Source organism: Telopea speciosissima, chromosome 4, assembly GCF_018873765.1.
Source record: "Telopea speciosissima isolate NSW1024214 ecotype Mountain lineage chromosome 4, Tspe_v1, whole genome shotgun sequence".
NCBI classification, from domain to species: Eukaryota; Viridiplantae; Streptophyta; class Magnoliopsida; order Proteales; family Proteaceae; genus Telopea; species Telopea speciosissima.
Genome location: NC_057919.1, coordinates 65,569,321 through 65,587,037, shown reverse-complemented (window position 1 = coordinate 65,587,037; position 17,717 = coordinate 65,569,321). Strand labels below are relative to the sequence as shown.

The window sequence follows — 17,717 nt, the reverse complement described above, 5'->3', positions numbered from 1 at the left end:
GAAGATCATCTTCTCTTCCATGTTTAATAAATGAGGAAAAAAGTTCTTTGAGGAAGACACAGGGGCCACACCTAGACATATTGGGAGGGGAGTTGAAATGATCGCTCCGGCGCCCCGGCCCTATGAAAGGCGGAAATCTAATCCCCCTGATATGTCAATGCGCGCGTGGTCCCTAGGCTCCCTCACAGTGAACGCTCCCCCAATGAATGAATTGGAGATCATCCTCTCTTCCATTCTTCATTGGTGTGATCTCTATGTTGTTTGCTTAGAAAACTCTCTTCCATAACAATTTTTTTCGATCATGATTCATGAAACACTGTTTCCCAAGCCTACCCAAAAGGACGATACAATGTCGTATATATATTTTGTTGCTTGGGTTTGTGGGTTGATTCTGAACGGCTGTTAAGAAGCCTTAGGGCCAAAAGCCTCGAGACCCGGTAAACTGTACCTATAAAATGTCTCTTTGTAACTTTGTTGCTAAGGTGATTCTTTATAACATGCAAGAGGCGTGAGGACGAGCGATTGATAGTGAAGCAGATCCCATCTCACCGTAGGCGTAGGCAATTTTACTGAACCACGTAAATGGTTGTGTTGCATTGTGTGATTATTGTTAGTCTGCAATTTCCATTCGTTTCCTGCATCGTTTTAAGTCTTCGTTTCTATAATTTTCGTATGCGAAAAGCAAATATACATTGTCATTTGTAGGTCGTCTTTCTCTCTCCTCAGGTAAATATATTGTTCCACTACCTACTATTGATTTGGAGTGTAAGATGTGAATCTAAACGAACAACGTATGTATCCCTCTCCCTAATCATATTATCATCACGCAAAAGTTTATCTAAACCGCCAAAACAGAGTATGATAACACCCATGTATTAATCTCCCTCCTCCTCATATGAAATGACATCATTAACCTCCTATATACCATACCATTTTATCTCCTATGCTACAGCTTGCTCAGAGTAATAAACCTATCCCTATCATCAATTACCAAACATGCATATATCTTCTCCTAGTCACATCTCACAAAACTGAAAACTCACAACCCAAATGGTCCCTATCAGGATTCAAGACTGACTTCAGTTGAACAGCCAATCTATGCCACGTCATTCCACAGACACGTACCTACCCGTATCTTCTTGATTAACACAGTCATTCACCCCCACCACTACCATTAGTACTTACCACCACCAACAACACTACACCAAAGTGTGGTGAATTCTGCTGTCTTCTAAGAAAGATAAAAATTGATTGGCTTGGGGCTTGGCTCAATTCGTACGAAGACGGTGGAAGCTAGAAAGCAGAGAGAGAGAGAGAGAGAGAAAGTTAATTAGAGTTCTTCGTCCCCCTCTTTTGGGTGCTGAAGGGTCCCATACATACCCTCCCATGGGGTTCAAGCAGCCAAAACCCTGTCCATGAAAGGATCTAAAATCATTAAAAAACTAAGCTTATCATGAAACTTGCCTACTGGTTACACTACACACCTTCTAAACTAAATTATTTTCTCTAACCAATTCGTGTAATCGATGGTATCGAACACTGGACATGGACAATTCCAGCAGAGAGACACGCATGGGTTCCAGCAACAAAAACAAACACAGTCACTCACAGACTCGATCTCTTCTTCAACAAATATTTTTTTTTAATTTAGAAACCCAAAGAGACGCGTGCGCCTAAGGGATGCGACATCTGTGCTCGTCACTTTCTTTTAGCTTTTCTTTCCCTTGGCGGCTGTCACATACTACATTAAACATCTATTAGTGCCACCCATATGGTGGTGCCGTATATACTTTTTAGGGGTTTCTTGATTGATTGATCGATCTCCAGATGAAGCTTAGGTTAGATCGATGATGAAGGTGTCAAAGAATAGAATTGAGAGAGAGTAGAAAAAGTGAAACAGATTTAGTTTGGGTCAAAGACGCTTCAGGAGTTGATAGATAGATAGATAGAGAGAAAGAGTGGAGCAAAAAAAATAGTTATAATCTATTTTTATATTATTATAGTATACTAGTTACTATCAGATATTTAATAACGAAAAAGAGAGAGATTCAGAGAATGAAGGAAACTCTTGTTGTAGTTGTTTGTGCACAGATATCAACACCGTCGATGGAAACCTCAGACGCCTTTCGATCCTTAAAATCCGGTTTGCTTTTGACTTATTACCCCCAACCCCGTCTTCCCTTTCCTTCCCTTCCCTTCTCTTCTCTTCTCCCAAAGAAAAAAAGAGAGAGAAGCACAAGTTCCGGTCGCTGTCGTGGAGAATTGATTCTCTCTCTCTCCTTATAAGCCGTAACTCTTGCGATCCATTCATACGGGTATGAAGTCTTATTTTTCAAAAAGAAAGAAAGATGAGTGAGTTATTGACGTATTAGATTGTTAATACAACCTACCCCAATAGCCTATGCGTAAGCCTAGTCTAGGCTAGTACGCAACAAAAAGAGAAAGAGAGAAAGAGGGGAAACCAGCAACCCTACCAACACCCATGGTTCTAAGTATCAATAACGTATCGGGTGATACGTATCAGTTTTACTAGTCATCAATATTTTATTGATAAAAAATTCATTTTTTAAGAAATTACAAGGGTAATTTTATCTGATACAACCGATCTAGATCTATATGATATCAAATCGTATTAATTTTACATATTATCGATATCCATTTCAATACCGTGCACTAAAACCATGCCCACATCAGCACCGAAGAAAAGACAATGAGAATAGGGCACGTGTTTTTAATTAATAAGAGTTCTCATGAAGGAGAAAAAGAGACTGGTCTCTGTTCTGCTTTTTCACTTCCAGTCTGCTTTGAGGGAGTAGAGGGAATCCACTTTTACAATCCATCTAGAATGCCCCTTCAACCCCCCATCCTCTGTTTCCATATTATTAATTTATATATTTTTTTGGTGGAAATTATTAATCTATATATTATTATAACCAAAAGGAGAAGGAACCCAAAATTAAATGTTATAAGCTATTCTATACAAAGCTATTACCCTAAATTAAATGATGTATTAAGTAATGTATGGATCTTTATGTACTAATCCTTTTGTCTCTTCGGGAAGCTTAATAAAATATAAAGAATAGAATATAGGGTAGAGGTTTCTTTACGGGAGGAATCTCTATGCTACATCAATGGTAGTGCAAAGAATGGTATCTTTTATATAGGACCCACATGAACAGAGCAATAGAGAAAACTAATAAAGAATCTTATATACTCTCACATCGTGGGAAACTTAAAGCAAAATACCTATTATTCTTCCGCTGATTTGCTTTTAATATTCATTCTTTAAGTACAATTGATCTCTTTGAAGGATTCCAATGGAGAATAAACATTTTAATAGAGCGAAGTACGAACATTTATACTAATGCTCCAAGCATCTCACATGATACTCGTGATTCACCAATCCATCGATCGAAAATCTAGAATTATCCAAATGGTGGGGCCATGTTCTAGTTTCAGCTTAAGTCATGAATTCTTGGGGAGATGTTCCAATCCAATTAGTGGTGCCCATAAGTAATTAATATTTAGTGATCAAGATCAATGAGTTGCCCATCCCATATGGATTGAGATCCTATTTCGCGCGGGACGATGTCCAACACACATCATCCGACTGGGGAGGCCTCGATCCACATGCCATTACATCGGGATATGTGCGGTGGTGTGGATCAAAACCCCCCAACCTCACGATATTCGCTGGACATCATCTGACGCACAAATGCACTGGAGAGGATCTCGATCCATCCCATTTATGTAAAAAAAGAATCATTAATGTTAATAATGATGGGTCTAATGCTTCAATTAGAGAAGCTCTTTCTTATTTTTTTTAAAATAACCAACCATGGCAACAAGGATTGATATTTTGGCGTTTGAAGTTGTTTTTTTTTTTCGGTAAAAAAACAACACAAAGTAAGTGCTACTGAACTGCTGAAAGTTGAAGTGTTGAACCCAACATCCCTCCATGTACTTATCTACTCATCAGCTCCAACTAATTAAGTCTAAGCTCTAAGTCTAGTTTTTGTACTTTTATAATAGGTTTGGATGTCTTAAATGTGGGTCCCACATATCATAATTTATTAAAAAAGCTAAATAAAAGAAAAGCCATTTTGTGCTAATTATGAATGACTAGAAGATTAAGCTAAAAAGCAAAAAGTAGATACGTACCATAAGAGGCTAAAGCATATTCATATCTTCCTTAGTTGTTAACAAAAGAAAGATATGAAAGACAAAACTGACAGACACAAACATAGCCCTTCCAAGGGGAAATGAAAGGGAGACTGAATGGATATTTCGAATGGATACAAATTATATAAATTATGGGGCGCTGTTCTTTGCTAGGCACATGGGGGTGGATGCAATGACCACCTTGCCCCCTTGAGTGGCAAGCCCATGTGTCTGGGCGTAGCCTGCACTGCGACACTGAGAACATTTTCCTTATATATAAACGCTTTTACATTAGCATATGTGTATACTTATTTTTCTCATAGAAACCTAATGAACTCACCAATCCCGATTTAGTAACAAAGGAGAGGGTATTCTGAGCAAGCGGCATAGGGAACATACCAACCAAGGGGGATTAGGCTCCTCTTTAGGGAGGCTGAGCGCCCATGGAGACATCTGACGGTTGGGTGGGTTAAGTGCGCTTCGAGATGTGTGCATGCATGCATCCTGACATGGGCATAAGCATGCTCTGTCGTTGGATGCTCACTGGGCAGTCCCTAGAGAGGAGCCGGATCTCAACCACGGCCACTTGAAAGGTTCATCAATAAGGAATAGGGAGAAGAAAGGAGAGACGCAACCCAGACCAGCAGCTCAAAGACACTTTTCCTTAATAACAATTAACCAATAAGAAAGACTTGTTCTAGTGGATAGGATGCTATGCATCAAGGGATGCTCCTACCAATTCCCCCAATATTCCTTCCACTTTACAACCACATGGATTGATAACTTGGAAGCTCGATCACTAGATGGAATTTTTGGATCTCTAGATAGGCACCAGCCACATTTTGTAGCCTTATCTTAACTCTCAATCGTAAAAGAGGGTGTACCCAGTGCACAAGATTTCCATCATTACAATGCCTGGAAACGGTTATAATGTAGACAGCCTTACCTTGGAGAGGTTGTTTGCCAATCTTAACTCTCAATCATATGTCACTATATTATTTGATGATGATGATGTGAATAACATGTTCATCAAATTTGAGTGATGTAAACAGCTTGTTAGGATCGAATCGAAATTGGTAGGATCGATCAATTTGACTTGTAATAGACGGATAGCGATTTCAGTTAACTCCGAGTTCCAATAACTGAATTTGGATCAAGTTGATTGTCTGAGTGATGGTTACATTAGCCTAAAAGAAATTTGAAAAGTCTAAAATATAAACTCAATAATAACCACTGAAAAATCAAGAAAAAATAAAATCCAAATATGATAAATCAAACCAATTTTTATACATATAATCAACCAATGGATCTAAAACCTATCCATTTATAGACTTGTGAAGTGATTAATCCATATAGATGAAAAGTTCAAAGTATCATGGAAAAAGCTTCTAGTTAAAGTGGATATGGAAAACATTATCTCTTATTTTAAGTAGACCTTGTAGCGTGGGTAAAACACTGCCTTTGCTTTTAATGTGTGACATAACAGTTTGTATTGGAATATTATGTGGTGATTATGTAAGCTATTTTGTCTTACATACTCATTGTACATCATAATCTCCACAACCACATGATTTTAAGTATTAAGAACACAGATCAGCCAATGATCTCCAATGGCTGATCGACTATCAATTTCAATCAATCCCAAACTTTATTCTTACTATATTACCTATTTTATTATAGGCTATTTTTAGAATGCAAGGAAAGGAAAAAAAAAAAAGAAAAAGAAAACTTAAAAAACAAAAGAAGAAGAAGACATAGAAATTCATTTTTTTAGGGGGATCTTTTTAGATTTTTCTTTTCTTTTCTATCCATTTCTATCCATTTCTTATGTTCCAAACATAACCTTTGGATGAATCAAAAAAGATTGGATCAACGGATCTAAATCCCCATACGTCAATCCCAGTTCGGATACAAATTTCTAAAATATTGCGTCACAATGGGCAAATCCTACAACTTCTATAGAAGAATCATGGATACAACTTCAATAAGACATATCTTTGCTCCTAGGAATGTCGAAAGTCAGCTCGAACTGACTCGATTGATTGGAAAAAATATAATCAAATCGAACGAGACCGAATATTTTATATGTCAGGTTCAGTTTTGGGTATTTTAGGAACTAGCATAAAATTGATCAGATAGATAATCATTTTTTTTTTATAAATGAGAACAAAAAATGAATCAATAACAAACCGATAGTGAACCAATAAGAGTCCATTAAAAAAAATTTGAACCAAACCGAAACTGAACAACACCTTTCCGAGTTGGCTTCAATTTAATATTGTACGTATATATAAAAACGGATTAAACTGATGAAAACTGGATCGAACCAACCGTTTGAAACCCTATTTGATCCTTTTTCAAGTTTTGAATGATGAAAATCCAGGGAAGCATCTAATAATGTACAGCATTTACATGAAAGCCGGGCAGATTCAGATTTGGTGATACAGTTTAATCCTGATTCTTCTTTTGTTCTTTAAGAGGGCCCCACCCAGTGATGGGCCAAGGCCCAATATGCATGTGACGTAAAGACTTGCCTATAGCTTCTGTTTGCAGTGCCAATACCTTGTCGTGTGACTCCTGTCAGTCTGTCACCCCCTTCGACATCTGTCTTACATCCATCTTTACAGGTGTAGAGAGGTAATTCGAATCCTAATCTGTCCCATCAGATCGGAAAATCCTAGAATTAGCCGGTTGATGTTAAAATTATTTCAAAAATTGAAATCGGATCAGTGGAATTGATCAATTCATATCATAATCGGTTATGATCCATCCCGATTTTGATTGTTTCGATTCAATCGATTCTAGGTTTTTTTCTTATCGAAACATTGTATTTTAAATCTGAGTGATCGATTTCTAGGTTTTCTAAGAGCAATTCCTATCTGAATCATTTTATCCCATTTTCCTTGATTTGGTAGGAAAAAGATCTTCTCCAACTCTTCTTCAATCACCCATCTTATGGTGGAGAGGATTTGGACACGTATTCTCAGGTGTTGGCAGATGTTGGTCCAAATCCTCTCAGCCGTTGGATGGATAGTCGGAAAGGATCCAAATTCGATTTGATATGTTTTTTATTTCAATTTCACGGGATGATTTCTTTTCCAAAAATTGTTTAGTTTGATTTTTACACTTTATTTCAGTTAAATAGAATTAAAATCTTTGAAATAGATGAGAAACTCATTCGATTTCAAAATTGAAAATTTATTTTATTTAATTTTTTGTGCAAAAATTGAAATTTCATTCATTCTTACTTTTTAAGCACATGGTTTGCATAAAAACCAAGAAAAGAGAGGAATAAATGGTTAATTTGATTGCTAAAACAATAATTTTATGTTAAAAATAAAACCCTGCACTTCTTCTCTTGAATATCTCACCACTGACTTTACTATTGTCCCTGCCACTACCTCCACTGCCACCCCATTCGTCGTCCCCATCACCACCATGACCCTCTCCTCAAGAAATACCTCAAGAAATATAGAGAATTTATTCTTTTGAACTAAAAAATGATTTTCTTATTATTGAGGATGCAATCAAACATTTTTTATTTTTTAACAAAAATCTATTTGTTGACTATTTCATAAAAATCTATTCAAAACATAAAAATCATAGGCCAGGTCGAGACCATGGTTTCAACATCAGGTTATTATACTTCTCGAAAAAAAAAATGGGAAATAAATTTTTTTTTTTAAAGGGTATGATGTGTAAAGTCAAAGAGTCAAACGTCAAATCCCTGAAACTTACCATTAGTAATAATAATCAAAAGTGTTAGTGATGTTCTTATGGTTTAAAACTAGTCCCTGTTTGCTGCGTGTTTTCTCACATGTTAACCATTTTTTAACATTTCCAATCTCATTCCTTCTATCTATAAAAGACCTGAACTTCTCTATCTTCCAAGTTAAATCCCATCAATCCCTCAAAGTCTCTCTCTTTCTCTCTCTCTCTCTCTCTATCTCTCTCTCTCTCCACCCCCATAATAATATCTCTTCTCCAATCTAATTCCGTGTTCTGTCATTCAATCAAACTCTCCACTTACGGGAAATGGACGTTAATGGGAGATCTTGCAGCTCTGCAACTCAAAGTGATGAAGAGATGGACCTCAGGCGAGGTCCATGGACTGATCAAGAGGACCTCACACTCATCAATTACATTACTAGCCATGGCGAAGGTCGCTGGAACTCCCTTGCTCGACACGCAGGTAACGACGTTACAGTAATTCACGTCTCGATTCTCACCTGGTTTTCCTTCTTATATAGATAGATTGCTTTCTTGACTGTGTTTTCAGAACAGTCTAACAGGGTTTGTCGGAAGAGATTTCTGAGCCAAAACCCACAAAAAAACAAATAGGGGAATAAACAAACATATCCTTTTCTTGGGGGTTGGGGCCTTAATTTTAATTTGGAATTGAAATCTTTCGTCTCTGAGTAAATTTGAAACAGAAATTCCAAAGAGGGATTTCAGGAGGTTCTTAAGTCGGTTTTCCCTTTTTTTTTTTTTCTACAAGAAAAGAGATTTACTTGTGCAGCTTAAGAGAAGCAGCTTTTTGAGTATACCAAGATAATAAAATATGTGCAAGTGGGTTCTCAGGGAACTTTACCAAAACACCATATCTGTGATTCATGGATTTCCTTGTTATTTGTTAATTTCTTCTTCTTTCCTGAGTTGAGAAATCCTAACTAGAATGGGTTCGAAACAGGTCTGAAAAGAACAGGAAAAAGCTGCAGATTGAGATGGTTGAACTACCTACGACCAGATGTTCGACGTGGAAACATAACCCTTCAAGAACAGCTTTTAATCCTCGAGCTTCATTCTCGTTGGGGTAATCGGTATATCTCTCAATCTGATCTCCACCTCTGTTCCTATTCGTTTTGATTTCCCTTTAGTTCTTATCATACTTTCATGGTTTTTAATCTTGTAGGTGGTCCAAGATCGCTCAACACTTGCCAGGAAGAACAGACAACGAGATTAAGAATTACTGGAGAACAAGAGTTCAAAAACACGCAAAGCAACTCCAATGCGACGTGAACAGCAAACAATTCAAAGATACCATGCGTGATCTATGGATCCCAAGATTGGTCGAGAGAATCCAAGCGGCCACTATCTCAGCTTCTGCCTCGGCCAACTTCACCATCAACAACAACCTCACAGGCGCCGGCGGCGGCCCGGTCCTGCCCACTACTAGCAACCATAATTTGGGCTTCGTCCCAAGTTTCATGCCGGATAATTCCAGCACCGGCGGTTCATCAGACTCATTGGGAACCCAAATTTCTACGGTTTCAGACCTGACCACCGATTACTACAGTTTCACAGCCACCAACACCAATGGATTCCAATCGGGATCAACTCAGGTTAGCTACCCAGATTGCTTAACCAGCCCGATTGCTTACTTTAACCATGGATTGGATATCCAAGCTTTTGAGCAGAACAACAACAACAACAACAACAACAATAACGTCTGGTTGGGTGGTGAGGACGTATCAGAGAATTTGTGGAATGCTGAGGACATTTGGTTTTTACAGGAGTAGCCATTAATCAATCAAGGAGGATCATCTAGTTTGTAGAAGTTAAAGAGGAAAGAAGGAAAGAGAAGCAGAACGAAAATAGATTAAAAATTATAAAGAGGAGAAAGAACAACAGTTTAATTACCATTTAATTATGGATTTTTCAAGTGTTTATTATTACTTTGGTTGGGGGTAAGGGAAGCAATATGTGTACTAAGTACTTCAGTTTAAATACAAATCTCATTCTTTTGATCATTTGTCTTTGTAATGAGGGCATTTAGAAACTTTGGTTTTGGATTTAATAAAATAATTTGTAAGTTGTGGATAATAATTGGTTCCACTTCTTTCACTTATGTCTCTTTTAACTTAAACATAGCTTTCCTAGTTGATGATAAAATATTTCTGAAACATAGATTATTACCAATGGGGTCTGAACCAGATTAAAGATATATATACTTGTTCTAGAGATTAGAAAGCAGAGTTGCCAGTGATTACTGGTACAAATCAATCTCATTTGTTGAAGTTGAACCTAATCACTAATTGGCTTCTAAGGTGGGGTGGTATTAGATGAGGGAAACCAAAAATTGTCCTCTTCTTGGAAGATGCAAATGCATAAACAATGGGATATCTAATATGGTGGGACAGATACTGAAAAATACCCACACCCAAACTACCTCTAGTGAAGGTGGTATTTGATTATTTTGTCCCAAGATCTAGCTACAATCAGCTAAGGCCTTTACTGTAATTTCCTTTTAAAAAAAAAAGGTTGTTTGCATAGCTTTTCAAGGTATTGAGTATGAGGTACAAATACCTCTACCCAAAAAAAATAAAAATTTGAGGTACATATATTACACCCCCCCCCCAAAAAAAAAAGAGTATGAACTACAAATGCCCTAGATGATGCCTTTGGAAGGAATTTGGTGAAAAATTAAAGGAGTCTAGAGCGCCGAGGAATGTTTACGTTCGTGAATTTAAATTTATTTTAAAAAGAAATATAGCAAAAGTTCATGAGGATGATCTATCTTGATAAGCTTATCAGGACAGTCACGTAGACAATTGGTTTTAGCAATTGATCGTTAAATAAGTTATACACATTATAATTTGACATTTGCTGCGTGTTCAATTTCAGACTTAGATTGAATCAAATACCCACCCAGAATCCATGCGTTCTTGGGGCACACAGATGAGGATACTTACGAGATCAATCTTGGACCGGCACTAATATCAGAGTTTAAACATTAGTTGGATAGAAGTCATGCTGGTTCTATGTTATATTTTTTCAATCATCCATGTATGTCCATGCATCCTCTTGTGGCCTAGATGATGCCTTTTGGAGGGAATTTGGTGAAACCATAATGGAGTCTAGAGATCGAGACGAGGAATGTTTCCTTTTTGAATATCTAGATAACTTTTACGTTTAAATTTTACAAAGTAAAATAGATAAAATTCATGAGGATGATCCATCTTGACAAGATTATTAGGACGATCCACATATTTTTAGCCACGTAGAAAATTGGTTCTAGAAAATTGATCGTTGAATAAGTTATACACTTATAACGTTAATCGCATGTCAAATTTCATACTCAAATGGAATCAAATACCCACCTACTATGTTGATGCACTCTTGGGATGCAGAGACGAAGCTACTCACGAAATCAAAAAGTCAATCTTTAAACCGCACTATTATTGGAGCTAGAAGATTAACTAGATAGAAATCGTGTTGGTTCCAAGTTAATATCTATTCAGCCATCTATGTATGTCCATGCACCCTCTTGCAGGTCCAAGTTTTTCTGAGCTTTACTTGTTCTAGGTCGAACAGATTGGAACCAGCTGAGATCGGTCTAGAATTAGTCTAGAAGCTGCTGAAATTGGTCAAGATTGGATGGAAGTCATGGAACCCTAAAAAAAAACTGAATGGAGAGGTCCATTTGAAGTGGCTTGAATCTGCCAATTCACCTGATCTGATTCTTTTTTTAAAACGGCCAAATATTCTCTGTACAGCAACTCAGACTGCACCCAGACATATGAGGGTGGGCGAAATGACCACCCTGTCCCCCTGAATGAGCAGCCATGTGACTGGGCGCAGCCTAGGCGCAGCCTACGCTGCTGCACAGAAAACCTCCGCCCTTTTAAAACCCTAGATGAAAGATATAGAGGTGGTGGAATCTATATCTACTGGGGCCATTGGGCCTTGATCTGGTGTGTTAACCAGTAGTCTACCCCTTTTGGGTATGATGATAAGCTAGAAAGAGCAGGAAAAAGGACAACAGATTGGCTCCAAAGTATAAGAAAAAAGTGAGAATGGTAGTACTTAGGGCAGACTGTAGGGCAAAATGTACAAGTATGGTTAGGTATGCCTAGATGATTTGGGTCAAAACAGGACTTGGTGCTTTGAACAGACACATGCTCCAGTGTGGAAGGTGGAATACAAAGATGTAGGTCAGATACTTCTGTACTTATTCAGTTATTATAAGTTTGGTTAAGACACCGACATCAAATTGTTTGGATAAGATGACTATAAGAAAATTACATGGAAATTGCTAAATTGAAAGAAATTTTCTAGAATCCTAAAGGAGAATATGCTATTAGACCTGTTGGAAAAAAATGTATGATTTTGAGTGGTTTAATTCGATCCAAGTCAAGATTGAATAACCGAAATTGTATAGAAGCCGAGATCATCTTTGACAATTCAAAGTGTTTTTCTTATGTATTCTTGATGAACCAATTTATACGTATAGATGTCGAATGATTTGTTTTCGAAGTAAAAAACCACTTTATTGGCCAGTCTCAAAATGTGATAGATTAAATAATTGGTTAGACTATGTTTGGATGCCAAAAAACAGAAAAAATGAAATGGATCTAAGGTTATGTTTGATATGAATTTTTGAAAAAAAGTTTAGATTTAGATACATTATGAAATGTAATTTTTTTTCTTATTTTTATATTTTCTGATGTCAATATGACGTCATTGATGTAACATAAGAGATTTTCTATACGGGCACCAGAGAAAAACCTTTCCTTAAACTTAAAATGAAACAGGAATCTCGCACGAGCACACACAGGAGATTGGGAGACGGAGGAAACGTGGTGGAAAAACAGGGAGTAATGGCGGCGGAATCCATGTTGGACGCGTGCCCTTTTTCTTAAGCCTCTAAAGTGGTCCTTAACTTAAGAGGTGTTTAGGAGCTTACACGTGTGCAGCATTAAAGTTAAGAATAGTTAGGCTCCCTCGACAGAAGCACTGGAGCCGCAAAAATGGAAGAAAGAAAAACTCAAAAAAATTTAAAAAAAAAGTCTCGATAATTCTTTCGTATGGTTAGAGGTAAGAAAAGGCCGGTGCCACGTAGACTATAGATGGAAATCAAAATCATTAGAGTAGAAAAGGAATTTAAGCAACTGGCTTCCACTAACCTAAATGAATGGCCTGAAGCTGAGCAACCGCCGGAAGACTCGGCAGTCTAGGGTTGTAGTCTCTGCGATGTCGCTATGACATATGGGTACTATTATGATGGTGATGAACTTGACGATCTGTCGTCTTTAACGCTCCCACGTGATTGCTTATGGGACCCTAGATACATTTCAGCTACCCAGTGGGCCCATACTGGCACAACACGTGTGAATGTTTGGTGCACTTTTAAGTAGGGATATAAATGGATTCGATTCGATTCGAATAGTGCTTTATCCGCATCCACATCAGATTAGATTTTAGATGGATTCGAATAGTGCTAAATGGATACGGATCAGATATTTTATCTGTTTACATGTAAATATAGCTTTTCAGATAGCTATAGCCTAGCCGTATCGATATCCGTTTAGCTTTTATACGGATTTAGATAATGCTAAACAGATACGGACACAGATTCGAAAACGGATTTCGGCTATTCATTTACATCCTTACTTTTAAGACTAGCCAACATTAAAAAGGCCAGATAGGATCTTAATTGGTCAAGTGTATTCCAATGGGCGCAATGGAGGGGAAGTGTATCAATGATGGACCAGGATCCTCTGTGGCGTGGTAGGGCGTTTAGTGTACATTGGAGCCACATCCCTCAGTGATCGGATAAAGAAACTCACATGGTCATACAGGAGAGTGGTAGGAAAATACAGTGTACATTCTCATTTTTCTTGCTCTTTTTTGTCATTTTTTAAACTTTAAAATTCAGATTTTATTTTAGAGAAATGCTACTAATATTGACATCTTACATGTCAAGTCCTCAATGGTAAAGAGTGAAATAGTATATCTAACTGAGAAAATGACCTACATATTTACTGATAAGAGAGGGAAGAAAGGAGAGAGACTATGAGAGGGAAGTACAAATTAACAACCACGAGTACTTCCTTTAATATATATTTTTCTTTTGGTTCAACTAAAAATAGATATGAATTTACCATCCATGTTAATTTTTTTTTGTTAAGATTTAAGAACATTAAAACAACCCCCAAAATATATTTTTTGTTTTTTGCGATTGTATCCCTAAATCTTGTTTTGGGTCCAAAATAACTAACAAAATCAATATATCCATATACTTTTCTTTATAGAATCAGGCACATTTTATAAGAAATTGAAACCAATTTCTTGTATAACCAATGGTGAAAAGAGTATCTCTTCATTCGCGAGATCTAATCCTCTGATTGGACTAATAAAGAAGAGTCTTTTCCAACCTTCAACAATAGATGGCCAGACTTAAAGACAGCATTCACTCTTCCGAAAATTCAACTATAACATCAACTCATCATAGATAAAGAGAGAATCTCTTCACCTATGATAGGAAAAACTAAACTCTATGAATGTCTTTTTAAAGCGAATGAAAGTCTCTCTCTCTCTTACACGCACACACATTATTCAATTTGGATCCTCTACTGCTAAGCTACCCAGCAGGACTATGCTGCCTAGACACGGCGTTGTGCGTAATGTTCGCCTTATACCTGCCCAAACGCCTTGCCCGAGTGGGGGTAAGACGGTCATTGCACGCAACACCGTGTCTGGACAGCACGGTCCTACCGGGCAATTCGGTAGTAGAGGATCTGAATCCCACATTATTAAGAACTATTGTGTCCATTTATTGCTAATATGTAGTTATCAAACACAGAAGGCTTTCCCCAAAACAGATAACAAATATGAGGTCAAATTAATGGGGATTCGTATGACAACCACATACCAAGTACAGATGAGGAAAATAAAAGAAAAAAAGACTGAAGTGGTCATACCTGGACCAACTATATATATCAAGCAGACTTAGAAAATATGGTATAAAAGAAAATGATATGAAAAAGTACTTTACTTTGCTTCCCTTCCCAACCCATTTTGGGCTAATTGATTTTGTTTCTATTGTTGTTTTGTATTGTCTTTGTTGCTTGCGTGAGGTGTTATACTTGAAGAAGCTGAAGATAATGCCACTTCGGAACTAAAATACTAACTTCCACATGAGCATAACTCTCTTTTTTCTCTCAATTTCTACGGCATTGCTTTAAATGTTTAAGTATATCTACCCTACTCGGTAACAAATTTGGTAAATTATCAACTTGGGATTCCACAAATTATAATCTTGATTTTTTTTTTAAAGAGGAATTTATATGTTAACTATTTATATTGGTATCTTACACGTCAAGTCAATAGTGAACAATAAAATAATATATTTAATGAAGAATAAGAGAGAAGAGAAAAATAAGAGGAAAGTGACTCTGAGAAGGAAGAACACACTAACGTTGTGTACTCCCCCCCCCCCCCCCCCCCCCCCTTTTTTTTTTTTTTTTTTTTTTTTTTTCTATGAACAAATTTTTTTCTTTGGAAGTGGTGGGTGTTTCTCTTGTTATTGAAAATAAGGTTGGTGTGTTAGGTCTTATTTGGAAGACATAATTAGACAACATCGTCTGGCCATTTTGTTGTAACAAGTCTTAAAAGCAATTGAAAGTAGCTAGAGGAAGAACCAGAGGTATAGTTGTGGTATGAGGAGGCTTCTTTCAATACCTAACTTGGATGTTTAATGGCTTCTTTCAATACCTAACTCCGATGATTAGTATTATGATTAATTAAAGGAGTTTGATCATACACAATACTACAAAAATATGAATTTTTTGTAGAAAAAAAAGTCCTATATTTTATGAACTATTACGAGGGTTCATTGAGATTTTAGTTTTGAAATTACGACGAGTATGATCAAACAATTGTAGACTAGTTTGTGTAACCAAGGCTCAATTTAGGAGGTTGTGCTTAGTGGTTTCAACTATTATCAGTTCTTTGAGCACTGTTATATTTTACTGGCACTTTTATAAGGTTTTTTGTTGATGGCAATGCCAAAGGTGAGAAACATATAATTATGCTACTGTATCTCTATCCCGTCTGAGTAATGCTTAGACTATTATCTAGATGTTAACGTTGTACTCTTCTTCATTTTTTTCTTAATATATTCTTTGCTGACCTTTTATCGAAAGAAAAAAAAAACAAAAAAAAACAAAAAAAAAAAGAGTCTTCAGAGTCTAAGGTGATGAAACTCTCTTAACCTAAGTAACTTGCAATTTTTTGCTTTTTTATGTCCAATTTCTTACAGAAACTATAAATTATGGAACATATGGTATTAAACATACTAATTCATATAGGTCATCCCAAAATTATTGAAGGTTCTCTATCCCCTTCTTCGCCTTTCTTTTTAATACACGATTGTCCATAAATTGCAACTGCATCTACATTAATGGGAACATGCTACATGTGCAAGTTACTGTTTAAACGAGTGGACATTATAATGTAATATGAAATTTTTAGGTTTAAACAGCTATGTGATCCCAAGATTAGGCATGGATGGGGATTGAGCTTGATAATTGCCACCACAAATGGAGATTACTCATTAATGCACGTTAAACCAACTAAACCAATACTCAAAAAAACCAGAGTATTGAAAGTAATACAAATTGAGAAGACAATCAATCAAAGCTAACATGAAGTGATACTACACGAAAAACAATCAAGAGACAAAGACCTGGGGCGGTACAGAGATTTCCAGAAAGAGACGAAGTTGGATCCTAATGACTTCACTGGGGCGGTGTTTGAGGGAAAGTTCTATGGGCCATCTGATTGACTGATTTCAAAGCCCTAGAAACAATGCCGACGAGGGCAGAAATTTACTCGAAGTTGCTGCAATCGCTTCAGAAATTTACTCTCTTTCTTCTCTCCGGTGAAGTTCAGCTTGAGACTGAGTTGCAGGGGAGGAATAGAGTGGTGTGAGGAAGAAGATAGAATTTGGGGTTTTTATTTACAAGGGTAAAAACATAAATCAACACTGGTCAAGGGTAGTTTAGGGATTTAAATTTATTTAATTGGGTGATATCATCATTTAACAGCATAAAACTAACGTCAGGGACTAATTTGACATTTTGGGGTCTAAACCAGGGGGTGATTTGAGTTTTTTCAAAAACCAAGGGATGATCTATAATTTACCCTTTTTTATGGTTAATTTGTTTGGGTTATTATCTATCAACATAAGAAAAAGCCCTCAGTTCTCTGGATCAATTAAGCTAAAGACTCAAAAGCCAGCATCAAGATTCATTATTCCCTCTTGGATCATAAGGAAATAAGGTAATACACTTATAACTGTGAAATCCAATATAATGGTTCATCTTAAACTTAGACATAGCTGTATAGTTGGTCAATTGCCCTATACGTGATGATAATTAATTATGTAAAAATGGAAAGATTTTAAACTAGAATTGATAAGTCCTACTTACAAGGAGAACATGTTTAATTGTGCACAAGCGAAAAAGCTTGAATTACAAGGAAGAGAGAATATGGTTAAATACACAGGAGTAAGAGACATCTTATATGATAGACAGGAAGAAAAGCAATAGCACTTTGAGCCTATGGAGAAGTAATATTTATTTTACACTGGATTACAAGACGAGGAGATGTTGAAGAAATGAGGGCAGTGGGTTTCTCTTCACCAAGGGTGATAAAAAAGAACATCGTAAAACCACAACATCTGACCTTTGGATTGATTGAAGAAATGTGTTTTCTACCTCTACAATAGGGTGGGAGTTAATGATGAAACTCACCAACCCAAGAGTCCAATC

The 17,717-nt window shown here is 36.8% G+C and overlaps 1 protein-coding gene and 1 long non-coding RNA gene across 2 annotated transcripts; both read left to right on the top strand.

The window, feature by feature from the left end:
- Positions 1-389: 389 nt before the first annotated feature.
- Positions 390-16,721, top strand: LOC122657895. Its single transcript, XR_006332386.1, has 3 exons — positions 390-401; positions 3,502-3,503; positions 16,645-16,721. It is a non-coding gene; the product is annotated as an uncharacterized LOC122657895 (long non-coding RNA).
- LOC122657894 (MYB-like transcription factor EOBI) lies at positions 8,108-9,956 on the top strand. Its single transcript, XM_043852692.1, has 3 exons — positions 8,108-8,353; positions 8,852-8,981; positions 9,074-9,956. The coding sequence occupies exons 1-3, from the start codon at positions 8,197-8,199 to the stop codon at positions 9,678-9,680; spliced, it is 894 nt and encodes a 297-aa protein (XP_043708627.1). The 5' UTR covers positions 8,108-8,196; the 3' UTR covers positions 9,681-9,956.
- Positions 16,722-17,717: the final 996 nt, after the last annotated feature.